The sequence below is a fragment of the Atta colombica genome, unplaced genomic scaffold (assembly GCF_001594045.1).
Source record: "Atta colombica isolate Treedump-2 unplaced genomic scaffold, Acol1.0 scaffold78, whole genome shotgun sequence".
Lineage (NCBI taxonomy): Eukaryota > Metazoa > Arthropoda > Insecta > Hymenoptera > Formicidae > Atta > Atta colombica.
Window position 1 is genome coordinate 556,545 of NW_017259570.1, and position 18,323 is coordinate 574,867.

The window sequence follows — 18,323 nt, forward strand, 5'->3', positions numbered from 1 at the left end:
TGTAATTTTGCGACTTTTGCAGATTTCTACTTATTTAAAATTTATTTTGAAAAATATATGATTTTTTTTTAAACATTTCAAATAGAATTCTTGTTTTTTAATTTCTATTTTATGTTTTTCTCTTGAGCGTATATTCGTGTATTTCACACAAATCGAAATATTTTAAATAAAGAATTAAGTTAGACAAATAATGTTAAACAAAATATATAATAGCTGTATATATGTTTATTGATAATAGAAAAGATACCTTTGAATAACTTTTTGAATAAATTTCTGAAAGAAATCCAAATTATTCGTTATAGTTGTAATTTGAAATAATAAATATTATCGTGGCTCATTGATATTGTTAAAATCAATAATTACATTTATTATTAAGTGGTATGGAAATCTTTAATTTTTATTTATTAAGATAAAACAATTATTAAACAAGAATTCTATTATTAAATTACTGGAAGGTGATAATCATTATTAATAATAAAAAGATAATTATTAAATTCTTGGAAATTCATTGAAATGAATACATTCTGTTATTACGTCTGTTTATATATCATTAGGGAAACAATAACAATCGTTAAATTATAATGAGTATTTAAATGTTATGGGGATCAGTTTTTTCGTTCATCGCCTCCGAAAGATTTTTCGCAGGCTAATCTCTCGAGCTGTGCTCGTTTTAAACTTCCGGAGTTATGTTTGCCTAATTGACAGCTTGCTGCCTGTATATCCCCAGATGTCAGACAGTAGCGAATGATTTCGTGAATGTATGTACACGTGCTTACATATGGAACATTTCGTGATAGACTATATAACAGCAAATTTCGTGCATGCGTGATTTCGCGATTGATAAATATCGAGTATGTCTGCGTATCGCGTGCTATGTGTCGTAACACGGTATCGTACGACTGTCACTCGTTTGATAAGAACATCAACCACGCATGTTGATCGTTGAAGGGAATTCTTTTAAGAGAATTTAATGGACGTACATTTTTATGTATCGAATAACAACTATATAGAAATAATGAGATGAACATTCCTCAACAATCTGTACCTATTTTGTCATCTTAGCTTGTCGTTGGACATCTTAACTTCCACGAAGAAGAAGAAAAGAACTTGTTTTTTAATTCATCGTAATTATTTAGAAAAAGTAAAAGTAAATTAATAAGTAAATTAAGGAATTCAAAAATCCGATTAAAATTAGATCAAAATCATCAAGTTAAGCTTCGCGACTTCGGTAACATCTTATTATTCCTTCTTGGCATCCGTTGATCCTTTTCGATCTTCCTAGCCAAGTTTTGGATTAATGAGTTTTGGATTAATGAGGATACATGGACACGCTATCCACGTCGGCGGTTCGTGATTTTGCTTACAGTGGGATCGAGCACGAGGATGAGGTATACAGCGTGCGCCAGCTGGCCGCGCGTGACAACGACGCCAATTTGGTGAAGATAGAGAAACCGTTGCCGGTCTTGGTGCCGGCCGATAGTAGTGCTGTATCGACAACGGATTCGAGTCAGGTATCACTAAACGACGAGGAGAAGATTCCCGAGGAATTGAACGTCGACGACGAGTCCAGGAGCGACGATCGACCGTTCGCCGTTACCGCGTCGATCTTCCGTTCAATCGACGAAAAGAACGACTGCAAAGACGATTCGCAGAAGGACGGTGCCTTGCCGAAACACGCCCAAAAAGAAAAGGCATTCGTTTTCCTCGAGAAGGCTCTCAAAGAGTCTCTGGAGGAGTCGATTAAGGAGAACGACGTACCGGCAACGGTAAACCAACAGTCCTTTGCTAAGAAAACGCCCTTTATATTACAGGTACGGTTGATTGTACTTTCCGAAGTACGATTTGATCTTAGAATTTTGAAGATTTCTGCTAAGAGGCATGAAATTAGAAAAATTACTAGGGATTTTCGATTGCAAGTTTAATCAGTGTAACTGTTATTATTCTATTATATAATAATCATTATTTTTAGAAAGATATTTGAAATAATATGGATGATTTTCAAATCTTTCTCATCTCTAATTATTGTTTATTGAAAATGTTTGTCGGGTCAGTATCGCTTATCACAATACGTTAATCGTATTGCTTACACATTTCGCTATCATCTTAGGATGATAAAGTAAAAATAAATTGTATTTTTATTTCTCTTTCTCCTTTGAAGGAGATATTTCATATTTTGAAAATGATTATCATTAAACGATTAGTGTAATGGAAATGTCTTATACTTGTATGGTCTTTATAGAAAAATTATAAATTCAAATAAGGACATGATTAAATTTCTAAAAGTTTTCATTAAATCTTTTACGCCTTTCTTATACATCTAATAATTTCATAAATTTTATATAACAAGTACAAAAATTTTTAATAGTGTGAAAATAATTAAAGTAAACATTAATAAGCGATGATAATTAATTAAAATTTTTCAAAAGCAGATATTTTTATGTAAGAATTTAAATTGTAATTTCCATGTTATCTGTCAGTTATTGTAACCCAAATCCCAGTTAAAAGTATTACTTGATTTTTATAGCAAGTGCCGAGTGTAACAAGCTCTAGGCTAATTGTTCTTTTATATCGAGGCCATAATCTTTGGCCTTTTCTCCTATAAATCGGTCATGCGATCTTTGTTTCAGGATAAACCGACGGTGGTGAACGATTCATCAGACAGTGCTGGACACTGTGATCGTCCGCAATCGGTTACGAGACATCTGTTCGCACCGCTCGCGACCGCCGTGCAACAACAGGAACAACAACAACAACAGGAACAGGAACAGTCACAATTATCCTGTCGTCCGCAAACGGCCACAGCGAGCATTTTCGCGCCTCGTACTGAGGATATGAATAAAGGCTTTTTGACTTTCAGCGAGGATCAGCCGGGTCTCACCAGTGCGTATTTCTCTCTGCGAAAAAGAAAAGTCTTTTTCAAAGCGAAGGCCAGAAAGGAGTCGCTGACCCTCATCCGTATTGTCAACTTTTCGCGAGAAAAAAGAGACTCGAGGGAAAAAGATAAGAAAAGATATTATGACATACGAGTTGAGAATTATTTATCTTTCTGTAACAGAGTATATTTTCGTGACCCGAAGAAATTTTGTCTGAAGAAAGATATATGTGAGAAAATATGTAATAATTATCATGTGATTTTCTATTTTTTCATTTTCAATTTAATCAATTTAATCAGATTTAATTTGGTTACTTAGAATAAAAGTTAAGACTCAAATGATTTTCTTAATGGAACTATTGATTTGGAATTCCTTTTTTTTTTTTCGAGGTTTTCAATTTTTCTCGCGATTTATGTGAAAATTTCGTTTTTGCCCTCCTTTCTGGTCGATGTATTTAATCATCTAAAGTTATAAATAATCAATTAGAAAGAAGATCATTATGATAAATCATGTTTTCGTAGTGTTGAAGGACGAGCCGGAGGACTTGACACATCTCGCACCTACGGCCGGTGATGTGTGTGTACCTTTGGAAGACACTCCCTTCTTGTCAGATATGCTGGATGAGTTTATCTTCGGCAATGATAACTATGGCTGTCCTCTATTGAGTCCGGGAGACACTCTAACACCGGAGTTACGTTCCGCAGATCTCTCGGGATCCCTCAAAGATGCAGACCTCGTGGACACTACTACTAGAGCCAAGAATGCGGTCGATCGTTTAGCCGATAGTGATCCCTTCATGTACGGCGACTCCCCTGGAAGTCCTTGTGGCATCGATTCGAGCACTGTGTCGCCGTCTCTCTCGAAGTATCGACAAGTGAGCGACAAAAAATTATTTATGTTTCAAAATTTTCTTCTCTCAAAAATATAATATTAACGCATATATTGACGCATGTATTAATATTTGTTTATATAATTATTGTTTTAGAGTCCTGAGCGCAGCGTGGACTCATTAGGTAGTCCTACAGGAGGTAGCGGCGGCGATGGACTCTCCGAAGACGAGATGCTTATGTTAGGTATCAGTGATAGTATAGGGGATGAAGAATTAGCGCTCAGAGCACCCTATATTCCGATGTCGGACCAGGATGAAGCGTTAGAATTCCTCATTAATGATAACATGGTAATGTGGAGCTCGTCGCAATCTGACAAAGGATCCTCGAAATGGTTAGTGTCACATTGGATCTAATCAATATCGATGATATGAAAATTTGCGCTATAATAATAATTACAAACCATGACTATAAAATAAATAATTATACAAAATTAAAATATAGTAAAAGTGAAAAACAAAAATAAAAATATAGTAATATTTTTTTTTTCTGTGCATTTCTTTGTCCTCTGTTTTTACTATTTATTTTTTTAATAGGTTACTCGATGATCGAGAACGTAATTCCGAATCCAGTCTGGCACAATTACTGCGAACTGATCAAGCGGTATCGCGGCGATACAATGATCACGGCGGAGGTTTGCTAAATTCGTCGCAGATATTAGGACAAACACCTAGAAAAAGTAAGCATGTATTTTTTCTTCTCGTCCATTATTTTATTTACTATACTAATTTTATTTTTTTTTATATTTGCAGATTAAATTATGTTGATAATGTATTATTAACTTCAACAATTGAATGTAATGTACAATAGTAAATTTACATGATATAATTAACACACATCTTATTTTGATCTTGCAGACATGCTTTTCGAATCCAATCGATGGTTCTCTAATCAGGAACGTCCCAATAAACGCATACACTCCGGACTTAATACGGACTCCGAAAACGAATATAAGCGTCTTAAGTGTGAGGACTCGTCTTTTGAGCGTATAAATCTTGAAGATACATTGGTGACGAAGCAACAGCGGCAGTCGACAACGCTTCACAAAAAGTCGCCGCCGACTCTCGGTAACACCTGTGGCAGCCAGCTTCTGCGTCGCCTCGTCTCGTCACAGATGCCAAGTATCGTGTCACAGGTGGCAACTTTGCCTGACAGTAACGGCCATATTCGCAGTGACAACGAACGTCATCGCGAGGACTTTTCGAAGCAGCGTGATAGCGACCTCGACGATATCATCGATTTTGTTGAATCGGAAGGCGATCGCGGTGGGGGAGGAGGCGGAGGCGAAAATCACGGCGGTATCGGTGATGGCCTAGACAAGATCGACGCAACAAGTCGGAGAAGGAATCCTTCCTGCGGCACTGGCGGCAGCAGTGTGCTAATGAATCTCCTGGTTTCCGGTTGCGATGTGAGTGCGGGATATGTTTGCTTCGTGAAGCCAACGACGAAGAGCATCGGGAATTCGTGAGGACGCTTCCGGGAGGAAGCAATCGTCCGAAGAACTGCCTCCTTTTGGCCGCCGTCTTATCGTTGTTGATTTTTCTAAAACAGAAATTTGCATGCAACACGAAATGAAAAGTTCTTCGATTATCACGCGGTTGATTTTCGCCAGATTGAGATTATAGATGGAGAGGATGAGCTAAAGGAGGCGGTGTAAATGCTAGTTTCTGTGGTATTCGATCGCGATTTCAAGCCGATAGAAGGTCTTCCTACTTTTTATACGTCCGCTTGTTCCTCGAGTTTGCATCCGCAAGCTCGAAGATCGCGTCTGAGGTTTCAAAATAAAAAAAGGGAAAGTGTAAAGTTGCGTCTTCATAGAAAGAGATGCAAAATGAGTTCGTTGCGAATTGTGAATCGAAGAGAAGGATTCATAGATAAGCGAGGTAGTTTCGCTTAGTCGTTTAATCCTGAAATGCACTGCGTGTAATGTTTATTTTACAATATAAAAGATATAGTATAGTTTATAGATGACTAATGCTTTTGCTCATATTGAATATAATGAGGAAGGAAAAAAGAAATCTACGAGTTTTATTATAATATTTCTAGAATTGTATGCGTGGTAAGATAATTATGTAAGCAGCATTGCTTTGGAGTGCATCCTAGGATTAAACGAGCTATACTTTAGAGTCATGTTATGTACACAAATTGCAAAGTATATGGAATTGTTGATTGAATGTTATGGAAATACATGGAACATCGAATCACCTGATCAGCTGCGTTTCGTTTCCTTCCACTTTCATCCTTTTCCGTCCACTACTGTTCTACGATTTTATCATCAAATCTGTTGCCAAGACTCATCTTTAGATAGATGTTCAATATAATAATTAAATAATATAACAATTAAAATGATTTTATTTTATCAAACTATCGTTAGCAATTGAAAATTTATAATTCGAATTTCTTTTATAAAAAGTTATAAAATTAAATATGTGTTAAATACAAAAATGATATAAATTATATATTTTCTATATATTTTCATTATTTTTGGAAAGTTATCTAAGTTTTAGACAGTAATTTTAATAAACTCTTTAATTTGCACATATATTTATTATTTGATTTCAAATTACAAAATAATATTAAAATAAATTTTAAAAATGTAAATGTAGACAGATGTCAATTATTTCATATTGGATAATAATGGATTATTGGATACATGATTGGTCATCAAATTCTTTAGTGATCTGATAAGAATTATGATCACGAGATGGTTATCGTCTTTACGATCTGCACAAGGCTTACCTTCGTCTAGATCACGCGACATGATAGTCACAGTCACTTTGCTCAATAATCATTCATTTACATTTATGAAAGTCTGAAGTCACGCGAACGATGAGGAATGGGGCTCTTGAAGAACATCGAGGGCGCTAAAAAGCAGTTTATCACTTAACGTGTCACTATCAGCATAATCTTCTCTCTACTCCTTTTGTCTTTTCTGTGAAACGCAGCAACGTTTTATTTGTTTTTTAAGTTTTTCAAGCCAATAAAAACAAACTCATTTGTCAGATAGTTAAGCTCTTATTTAATACTAGTTCTAGTTATGAATAATTGGAAAATATAAATTGTAAATATTTATATATGATGATAAAAACCAATAGAAAATTGAATTTTTTATTTTAAATACGATTATATATCATTGCAACAATTCTATATACTTTGACATTTTAAATACTTAAAGCGAGAAATCTTCGTAATCAAATTTTAAATTAGATATCTCTTCAAATAAATTAAAAATTTAATTTGTACTTAATTGTCAAAATTCGTCGACTCGTATATTCTCATATTTTTTTAAACGTAACTCACGTAAAAGTAGTAAAATCGAATGTAATTTTATTTTTTAGGATCCTTTGATGAGTTCTTGTAATATGTCAACTGTGTTATCGAGTAACCTGACTCCGTTATCCATCAATGTGGACAATCAGATAGTTCCACACTGTGCGAACACAGATGTCATATCTTTACCTGATCATCTCAGCCCGGACACCAGGAAGCATTTAATCGGGCCTTTTACCGGCGGTGGCGGGGACGGAAATACTCCTATAGTCTCGCCCACAACGTCCGCGTTGGCATCTTTCGATAGCTTTGATTGGATCCGCGATGGATCCACGGGCCTACTTCAAGTGGGATCAGATCTACTCGGAGGATTGCTGGATCGAAATCTAGTGTGATCTAGCGCGATGCGATTCATATAGACCTGCCAAAAAATCGATAAGGGAAATTAGAAGCCGGATTTGTTCAATATTTGCTTTTTCATAACAAGCCTCAGAAATTTTTTTTTTTCACTCTTTTTTGTAACACAATCCGAGTTGTTACTTATTGTAATCAAATTATAATTAAACTATTAATTTTAATTTGTTCTTTTAACGTCGATTTCAGAGTCTGTGCAATATACTAAATAAAGAGCGAAAAAAGGAATTACAATGCAATCGAAACGTTACACACAAAGAGATTTTATACGAATCTTGCTTCTAATTTCTGCATGTAAATAGTCGGTTAATTCCCGGTGCTTTTTAACAATTCGCTAAGCATTTGAAAATCTCAGAAATGCGATAAAGTGCAGTGCAGTTTATATTAAATGTTCAAAAGAACGTTCGATTAATATAAGAGTGATGCGACTCGAGAAGACTTAAATCCAGATTAATTGATATTTTTAATTGATATTTGATCTTTTTACGATGATTTCTTTAAATATTTTAAAATAATAATCGATTCACGCCACTTCAACGTTCAATCGATACTTTTTTTACACAGTTTCTTTGAAATTTGCGTGTGAACGTTTGTAATAATCAAGTGTGTCAACACGTTTCCACGAATTAACAAAAGAGAATTATAATCTGTACAATGACGAGCTGCTTAGCGAATTAAGTTTGACAGAATGATACCGTGTTGTAAAAATGCGAGTCATATCTTTCAATCAAATCGATCAAAGGCTACAATCGTTTTTATGACGAAAAGAAGACATTTTCTTAAATTCTTAAAAATTGTGTGCATCAATATACAGATTTTGTTAAAAAAATTTTTTTTGTAAATCAGATTTAACGTTTTAGAAAATTATTTTTTCTACTACGTGAAATTTAATTCTAGTTCGATCACTTTTATTTGCTTTTACAAAATAATTTTAATTCGATGCAATAGAATTTAGAATGTAAGCATAATAAAACATGCATAATTATCAAGGAAAATGGGATACTAGATAAGATGTTATCTAATAATAATAATAAGCATCGAACTTTAATGTACTCAAAAATTTTTAGGATCCAGGATAAAACAGTTTCGACTTGAAAAGAAAAAAATGAATTATTTGAATATTTTTAATGGAAAATAAAATGTTAGCTTTTAGCCTTTTGACAGCTCGATCTACTTTTCTTAAAAATTGTATATAAACGAGTGCATTTATAAAATCAGTAAAATCGAATTTGAGAAAATAATGAGTAACTATTTCATCACTTTGAAATTCAAGAAAGTTCAATAAATATTAAAACATAATTAAAACATAAAAGAATAGAGAACTTCTTTCTTTCAAAAATGAACATTAGTTTTATTTTTAAAAATATAATGTGTGTCAACAACAAAAAACAAAGTATTTCTGCGACGTCTCTTTTTATACTTCACGTAATTTAATTCTAACATTCCTCCAAACTATGTTTTGCATATCTTCGGAATGAAACAAATGGAATAATAAGAATGTCGATTATCCGATTTCTCATTCTGATTGTTAAAATTAATAAAACGTGACAAGTTGCTGCGTTTATTATTGCATATCAAATTAGGAGATCATAACGCCGACATTTTTTTTATGCGGCTGATTATCGTCGTCTTTACTAATTGTTATTACTAAGTTTCAACCATAATTCATTTGTTGCTATTGCACCAGGATTATTCGTTGTATACGAATAATTTCTTATGATTAGCATTATGTTTAGCGGTACAATTATTACTGCAGTTACTATCGTCATATAAATTGAGACATATACGTTTTTCTATTATAATTTTATTATTTTAATACATTATATTATTACAGGTCTAATTATATTAATATAGAGTATTGAATTAATAGATAATTGACGGTATGATGTGCATATGATATGAATTTAAAAAAAAAAGATAAACAATATTTCCAAAATAAATATTTCCAAAAAAAGAATAACATAATTTTTCATTTTTTACTAATTATAATATCATAAATTTTAAGATGAGAGTTCTGTGTTTATAACTAAATTAATTTAAATAAAGCTCTCTTAGAACTTTTGGACTGCATCTTTACGAAACTTATTCTCTTGATGTCTGATTGATTTTTGAAACTTGAAATTAATAATTGGGCTTTTCATTTAGTGCATTATTCGAAAGTCGATATAAATAACACGAACATCATTCTATCTTTTTTAGCATTCAGAATTTATTATTCAATTAGCGATTCCTTGAAAGTACTAAAGACAATATTCTTGGCATTCAGAGAGCAATAAGAAGATAGGGATGGGTGCTTTCCAACAAGAACACACACGGTGTGACATGGTGTATCATTACATCATTCTTGTTCTTCGCCAGTATTAAACGAGAATGAGATGATCACTGAGTCGCTTGTTGGAAGGTATCCTAATATCAATTGCGCACAAATCACGCGCTAAAAAAAAAAAACTCGCTACGTCGCTGTGATGGCAGTGAGCACACAAAAAACTTAAGGCAATAAGAGTAGCTAAAAGTATAGCTGAAATGATATAATTTTAAGGGAATTAAAATAATAATGCATATATTTTTCAAAATTACAAAAAATCTTAATAAAACTTTAATAAAACCTACATTGGATACTTGTCTTGAATATATATTCTTCCGTATTTCTTTTTACCACCTATTTATTAAATAAACGAAACTTTAAGAATTTTGTCTTCCAAGCTCATTAACATATACAAATATCTCGGTTTCCTGAGGACATATGCCACTTCAATTTTTACAGTTCGGTAAACTGTGAGTGACTTATCCTTAATGAATCGATGAAATTTACATTAATATATTTAAGTTTCGTTTATGTTAATTGAAAAAGAGTTGAAAAAAATGTCATTGATAGTTTACTGAATAAATAGTAAAAATTTGTTAATATTTTGCGCATTGTGAACTGTACTCTCATATTAGCCCGTTTCTTTAACTGTTAATTATATTTTAAGGATTTTTATGATTTTAAATTTAATAAGATAAACATTTGTTGCCTATACGCGACAAGATTTTTTAAAATCTTTATAATCAACTCTCATAATTTTTTGGAAATATGGATATATGGATTTAAAAAATTTTTTAAGTATTATAAGAGAAGTGGCTAAGGAAATAATAAAAAACTATAATAGGAATAATAGGAATAAGGAATAATAAAAAACTATAATACAGAAACCTGGACTATTGAACCTACTGCTAGTAGAGAAACCTGAGAGAGGACATGACAGCCCGAAACTTGTAACCGCAAATGTTGCTACGCAAACCGCAGCACTTCTGAAGAAATGGACATTAACTACACAATAATCTTTTCGTGATGTTTCTGATGGGAAATAAATAATTGAAATCTCCAAAATTTATCAAATCAATAGAGATTTCGGCGATTTATTTCTCTTTAGGAATATATCTCGCAAAAGGATTGTTGTGTAGTTAACATTTATTTCTTCGACAATATCTGGTAACATTTGCGGTTACAGGTTTTTAGATTGTCATATTTCCCTCTGCTAGTACTCTCCCTACTGCTAATAGTCTCCTATCTCTTTGCCTATCACAGCACGTGCTAAGGTTGGGTTTAATCTCCGCCTTTAAAGGCTACCTTACACAAAATAACAGCATACGTAAGGTGTAAACTTAAGCTGAGCCAATCAGAATACTTTAGATTACTTTACATTACGTAATTTAACGGAAATGGAAATGATCGTAAATTTATCCATAATCTCGCAATAAGGTAAATTTCAACCGGTTGAAATTATACGCTTTATGGATAAATTTACTGCTATTCCTATTTCCGTTAGAGTAGATCTAAATCAATATCCTGATTGGCTCATCCGGCTTAAATTCACGTCTTAAGGTTACGGAAGGTGCTATGGCCTTAAGGATTTTACCGCACACAAAATTTCTGTAGTGGCCTAGTTTCCACTGAGGATTTAAATCGGATCAGAATGTAAGAACCAACCAATTACAGTCGAGTATTTCCCTGTTACGTCGAACGACAGAAGAATGCTCTGTAATCGGTTTAAACTCTCGGTGGAAATTAGGCCACCAATCTTAGATCTACGTATTTTAACGGAAATAGAAATAGCAATAAACTTATCCATAAAGCGAATTTCAACTGATTGAAATTCACCTTATTGCGAAGTTATGCATAAGCACGACTTAAAGCAATATCCTGATTAGTTCATCGGCTTAAGTTTTACGGTCACTGTTGAGGAATTTTGTATGCGACGACCCTTAAAGCTATTCCACAATATGATTTCTGATAGTTCTTATTCTCTGTTCCCTTTATTTCTCTTATTCCTTTTATTATTTTATGCGAAGCCCTTTAAAGACTCCGACCCTGGGTAAATTTTCGTGACTTCAATGGGGCCTTAACTTTTTTTTCGATTTTAGTATAAAGTCTATTGCAGCATTATCAAATTTTGCGTCTATTTTAATAATAATATAATAATTATAATATAAAATATGTGTATATTGATTAGTTATTTTTCTATATTTTTTATTTATATCACACAAATTATATTTCAAATTCAGTAATAATAAAAGAATTATTTAGTTGCAAATACACTGCGCTGCAACATTACGCAATTTATTTGCAATATTACAACATTATAATGAGATATATCTGTAATCATTTTGCAATCTTTCTATGCTGCATGGGATCCAGTTGCTTTATACATATTTATTGTTACATGTTTCTTTGATTAACACAAATGATGTCTTAAATTAAAATTGAATAACGATTGTACATATTATACAATCAAATTAAGATCCAAAAACAATTAGCGCAATCTAATCGAATGCGAAGATTTTTTGTCACTGGAACAGAAAGTATTAGGCCTATTTTTTTTTTGCTGAATCTTTGCACCAATTCATCTTTTTTCTTTTTTCCTCTTGGAAAGGTGCAAATTCGTTATGAATAATGACTTCCCACCAAACGAGAATGAATTGAAATGAATTGAAATGGATTCAGATTTTCAGAAATATTGATTCACGAATATTAAAATGAATGCTTTTCAATCCTGAATTTTTAATCATTTATAGGAATTGCATGGAGTATATCTCTATGCTTTTCAATCTAAAAATAATATTAGCTTTTTCTGTGCACAACACACACATTATGAATATTGTTCAATTCAAAATTTTGAATAGGAAATGCAGTTTTTCAATCCAATTGCATCCAATTGAAACCAATTAAATCCAAAAAAAGTACGTATTCGCTACTTAAAATATGCATTCGGATAGGAAAAAATTTCAATTTATTTTAATCCATTCTCGTTTACTGGATTTATGTCGATTACTAAAAAAATTATAAAGTAATTATATTAAATTAGTTACTATAAGTACCAAAGAAATGAACTATTATAGGTTAAGTTGCAGATGAGTTATAAACGAAAAAGAGGAACGAAATTGAGTTAATACTGAAAAAAGTCACTCGTTAATTGTAACTAATTCGTTACAAGTAACGAGCATAATTATTTCCCAACTGTACATGATAGATAGCTATACATATATTTTTATGTCTTACAATATTTCGCTTATTATATCTTAACAATATTATATCATATATTTAACGCGCGTTAATTAAATTGCTCCCGTATGTTAATTTTCTTAATTTTTTACAAGTCATATAAGTTAGCTATTTTTAATGCGTCGGAATAATTCTGATGCAACATACTATGATACACAACAAAGCCAATAATGTGGCTTTGCGAAAGCACTCAGGCATATCCGTCATCTAAAGAAAATGCGTGAACCATACACTGTATATAGTCATTTGAAATATAAAGATTCTCAAAATCGAGGACTGCGCATGCAATATACAATATTTTTAATTCAAACAATCAACAATCCGTATCTTATCTTATCTTTCCCAAAAGCGCTCCTATCCTTATTATCAAAATATTCGTTTTTTATTGGTCTTACAAATAAAAATGATAATTCATTTCTTTTAAATCGAATCCCGCGAGAGAATGCATAGAAAGAGATCCGTGATTTGAGAACCCCGGACACGGAGTGACGCACGAAGTTAGCCGCATCGAGCGGCGAATAGACCGGCGATGATTGGCAAGAAGATCCTCGCGCTCGGCCAATCGTGGCGCGACACATGTTTGGATGGAGATGGTGACAACTGAGAGTCAGTCAGTTGCGTCAGTTTATTCGCGTCATTCGCGTCGTATGGTGATGGAACTTAAAGTATTTTGCTCAGACTGATATCAGTCGAAATCTAGACTGGATCCGTCATCGAAGGAGCGACGCGAAGCCTCGGAGAATTGTTGTTGTAGCGCGAGAGGCCAGAAGTTAAAGAATATACTGAGAAAGTAGGACGCGTCGCGTCACGTCGCATGGCGGATTATGAACTCCGTGAAGAGTGTCATCATCACCCTGCCTAAGGGAGTGCCCAAGGCGATCTCGAGGACCGAATCGTCGCGCAACTCGCTACCTAAGCTGAACTTTACGTCAATCCTGGTGGACAAGGCAAGAATGGACAACAGGAAGGTCGTCTCTGATCAGCAAGAGGAGATGCGCGATGACGACGTCGCGACGCTCCTCGAACCCGTGGACACCCGCGTACGTGGAAAGAAACGTCGACTGGATCATTTAACGTGGGAAGAGAAATTACAACGAAAGTAAGCGAGAGAATCCAGTTATCAGGATTATTTTTGTCAATTTTTTAAAGTTTTTAAAGAATTCGAATTTTCGGAATTAAGCTTTGAAAGAATTCGAAAATTCAGGATAATTATACACTTTTCTATAATTCCATATATTTCTAGGAATGCCGTCCACTTGGCGCTCAATCGCGAGTATTGTTTGTTTTTGTTTAGTATTTAAATAATAAGATAAACAAGAATGAAATGATTCTAAAAGTGTTGCGAGTGCAAAGTGGAAGTGTAATAGCCTATAATTCTGCTAACATTTGTTCACATTTACTTAAATACGATTATTGACGTTACACTTTTTACATTTAGAATTATCATTCTTATTATTCTTTGCTTTTAATCTTTTCAACGCCTTAAGCCTATTCTACAATGCTCTTTGTTTCCTATTACCTTTTTTCTTCTGCAATCATTTTATCAACAATTGTCTTTCTTGCTATATATTTCTTATTTCTTTCGAAATTCGTTAACTTTTATCTCAGGCGATATAAAACAAAAAATCAGATAAGAAACAAAAAGATAAAATGTAAAAAAATAGCAAAAAGCAGAAAAAACAGAAAACAAAAAGCACATTGTAGGCTTTATTTACTTATCTCGTTTTAAATTATCTCGTTTTTGAAGATTTTAAGTAACGCGAACCTAGACCTATTGTTAAAATAGAACGCATTCCATAAGCATAATCCATTAAATTAATTTATTGAATCATCTAATTTATAAAGTTATCTAATCTATAAGTAATCTATAAATAAGTAATCTATAAAGTAAAAATTCTGGTTTCAAAAGTTTATTCTGTATAGAATTACATCAGTCAGGGACTTGTATCAGCATTACTCATAGCAATGGTTGACGCTTATCAGTTTAGCTTATTCACAGATTGTTTTTTGCTTTGATAAAAACCTTGGCAGTCATGTAATGTTTAGTGTTCAGTAGAAGTGTCTTTTTTAGCTTGTAGATAAATCTTATCAGCTTATCAACAAGCAGAAATGTCCAAACGATATTTTTCAGAATTTTTAAAAATTAAGGCTAGAACACAAATCTTTGTATAACGCATAAAATATAACGGGCTTTTAACACTAAAATCTTTACCTAAACTTTAAATTTTAAACCACAAAAAATTGATCTATCATAATCGAATGTGAAAAGAACAATCGACTACTATTATTCTTAGTCAATTTCTTAAGACTTTAAACTTAAAGCTCTAAGCTTAAATGGCTTATTGTAAAAGCTCATAAGAGAATTGATCGATCAGTCATTTTCTTCCTGAAAATGAAATGGACTGACTGGCTGATTCTCTTATACTTTATACAATATACATTATAAAGGTGCTCTGGCCTTTAAAATTATGAATATTTACATGAGATTCAAGGATGTACAAAGTGCTTGTTGCGAAATATTTTCCGTGTAATAAACGATGACCACCTGTTTGTTATGTGTCATTTGATGATTCGTTTCTATTGACGTAAATGCAATTACACGATATCGCTATATGTGAACATCCGAGATACATCTGGAAATAATGAATTGGCGGAATAATTCATTGATAGCAGTTATTTCAACATTTCTCTAACCATTAATTAGAAATAAATTGTCTGTAAAAAAAAATTATGAAATAAGATACAATGTTGAATCATATACATTGAGAAACGAAATAGATTTTAATACAAACATTTTTTTTCGATCATATACTAATATAATATGTAATTTTATTCAAATTTTATTAAAATAAAAAAAACAAATTTTTAATTTTTTAAATTTAGTTAGAAAGTTTTAATTTTTTATAAATTTGTAGAAATTTTTATTCTTTTTGTTTTTTGCCGTGAGAGAGAATTTATGATCATCTTGGCTATTTATTTGTTTATTTATTGCTCTATTTAACATCGATGTTTTCTTTGTCCGGCAGAAAACTGAAGAATCGAGTGGCCGCTCAAACCTCGCGAGATCGCAAAAAAGCCAAGTTGGACGAGCTTGAGGAAACAGTGAGGACACAAAAGGAAAGGAATGAGTTACTTACACAAGAATGTGCGATGCTGAGGTCGCAGAACGAACTGCTAACGTCGCAGAACGAATGGCTGTTGAACGAAAATAAGAGGCTTAGAAATGAAAGGGACGCAGTGAGGAACACGCTCACAGATCAGCAACAACCGATCTGCTCTGCCTGTCGGACTCGTGTCGACAGTGCTGTACCTTCGCTGGGATCTGCAGTATCCCCCAATGACCCTCTGCCGCAGGGTGGGACAGCACAGTCGGCATTGCGCCCGACGCGGACGCCAGGAGCAACCGCGCTGCTGAAATTTCTGACTCTATACTTCCTTTTGAAGAATTGTTCAGCGTATTCCAAAGTGCTGACGCCGAACGATTCGAAGAGCTGGCGGAGAGCCTCTTACGAGAAGTCAGTCCAGAAGTTGAAGCAAATCCTCATAGATCAAATGAACAAGTGAGTCTTGAGAGTTGCAATCGATATATATACAATTACATCTTTTGTATCGCATTTTCATGTCGTATCTTGTTGTATTTTTCATTCAGAGCAAATCACGAAAAATTATTGTCACTCCACTTCTAATTACATGAGCTGGTATAATTTTTTTTCTTTAAAAAAATGTAATGCACGTTAAGTCTTTTTTTAACACTATAATTAAGTTTTTTGTTATTTTTTCTTGATTTACATTTCTTTTTTTTTTTTTAAATCGCACGCTTAGTGTAATAACTTAGATGTAAGATGCAGAGATGGATGAAATATTCCGAAGTAGAATGGAATTCTAATCTCAACAGTGGGAAGTGCAAGTTTTAATCTCTGGAGAAAATCCGAACGTTTCATTCATTTTCTGTACAATCCGCGCGTCCTCATGATTTAGTCGTTCTCTCTTAATGACCTGTCGATCGCTCTTCATTCCACAGGTGTCTGTCAACGAAGCTCCCGTTGAAAAACCTGACCATCCAGAGGCATTGGTGGGGCAGACATCAAAAAATGTGGAAGCCAGTAGAACTGGTGGAAGCATAGACAGCGTACCCTCTTTTCTACGAGATACGTCCAATTGGTTTCTTGAGGACTGCGATACAACAAAGACCACGTCTATCAAGACTGAGACTGAAATTAAACAAGAGTCTGAGACGGCATCGGATCTCGATACTGTCTATGGTACATACGACGAGACCACCAACTCCATCACGATTATGTATCCGGGTGAGGAGAACGACGGCTGTGTAGGTATTCAGGAATGCGTACAAGAGGTGGTCAGTAGTAACGAGAGCGGTGCCGTCAGTCATACCACAGACGACGCTGTACATCTCACTGTTCCTTCATCGGGCATTCAATTGCGTTATCCGGCGCAATTCTCACCGGCATACACCAATTCTATGTCACCTGCTATGAGCGACGTAGACAACTACGGTATTTCCTCGACGAAGCAATTGGATTGCGCCAGTTTATCGGACGGTGGATACGAATCTCACGATTCCCCGCAATCACACATGTCGGAATTGTTCGATCTCGAAAGTTTCAGCGAGCTGTTTCCCACGTTGGGCTGACAATTCCGAATAAGGCGTGCTGCCGAGGCGAACGCCAGATCGATATCGAACCGTTACATATGTGACACGGGAAATTTTAGCGAAAATAGGCTACAAAAGAAAAATGAAAGAGAGATTTGGAAAATATCGTTATAATATGCCGAAATCATTTAACATTAGATAGAAACTTGTAAACTTTGACTAGACTCTCGCACATTTTTTTTTATCAATATCGAGCAGTTTAACTTCAAGGTTTTGAACGAAAAATATAACTCTTGGAGACTTAATGCAAGTTATGTAAATATGTAATAAAGATATGTCCTACATTCTCGTACTCAATACGTAATTATACTTGTATTATATTCATTCAAATGATTATAAAAAGACATATTATAGCTATTTAAAGAGGCTCTTTTTATAAAAGTTATTTTAATTAACAGAGAGCTTCTGGAGAAATAAATTTTTGTTTTTTCTATTCTTTTAGCTTTGAATAGTAGCTTTATCCAGCACAATTAATTAGTAACACGACATATTGCTACATATTGTCTAACTATTAATTGACATATTAATAGTACCAAATTTTTTTTACAATAAAATTAAAACTAGTGATATATTAATTATAAGAATATATTTTTGTATATATTTAGATCATAAATTTTTTTTAATTTATTCGATATTGTAAGAGGATATATCTAAATAGTTCCCTA

The 18,323-nt window shown here is 33.5% G+C and overlaps 2 protein-coding genes across 5 annotated transcripts in view; both read left to right on the forward strand.

The window, feature by feature from the left end:
* The window catches only part of LOC108692612 (hypoxia-inducible factor 1-alpha), a 45,944-nt gene extending 37,424 nt beyond the window's left edge, over window positions 1-8,520 (forward strand). The window contains exons 8-14 of one of the 4 annotated variants that reach the window (XR_001931996.1): window positions 1,367-1,811; window positions 2,628-2,880; window positions 3,395-3,747; window positions 3,859-4,094; window positions 4,297-4,439; window positions 4,618-5,643; window positions 7,099-7,168. Coding sequence is in view for 3 of the 4 variants with exons in the window: in XM_018200950.1 (XP_018056439.1) it covers window positions 1,367-1,811; window positions 2,628-2,880; window positions 3,395-3,747; window positions 3,859-4,094; window positions 4,297-4,439; window positions 4,618-5,168; window positions 7,099-7,425 (2,308 nt within the window). In the remaining variant the exon portion in view is untranslated. Of the gene's footprint in view, window positions 1-1,366; window positions 1,812-2,627; window positions 2,881-3,394; window positions 3,748-3,858; window positions 4,095-4,296; window positions 4,440-4,617; window positions 5,644-7,098 lie in introns of all 4 variants that reach the window. The other 3 variants (XM_018200950.1, XM_018200949.1, XM_018200948.1) reach the window with 3 other exon arrangements.
* Window positions 8,521-13,615: 5,095 nt separating this feature from the next.
* Window positions 13,616-18,139, forward strand: LOC108692606. The gene is given in 4 exon segments (XM_018200938.1): window positions 13,616-14,085; window positions 16,013-16,559; window positions 16,829-16,871; window positions 17,006-18,139. Coding segments are annotated over 4 exon segments (1,497 nt in total). The 5' UTR covers window positions 13,616-13,810; the 3' UTR covers window positions 17,638-18,139.
* The last annotated feature ends 184 nt before the right edge of the window (window positions 18,140-18,323 follow it).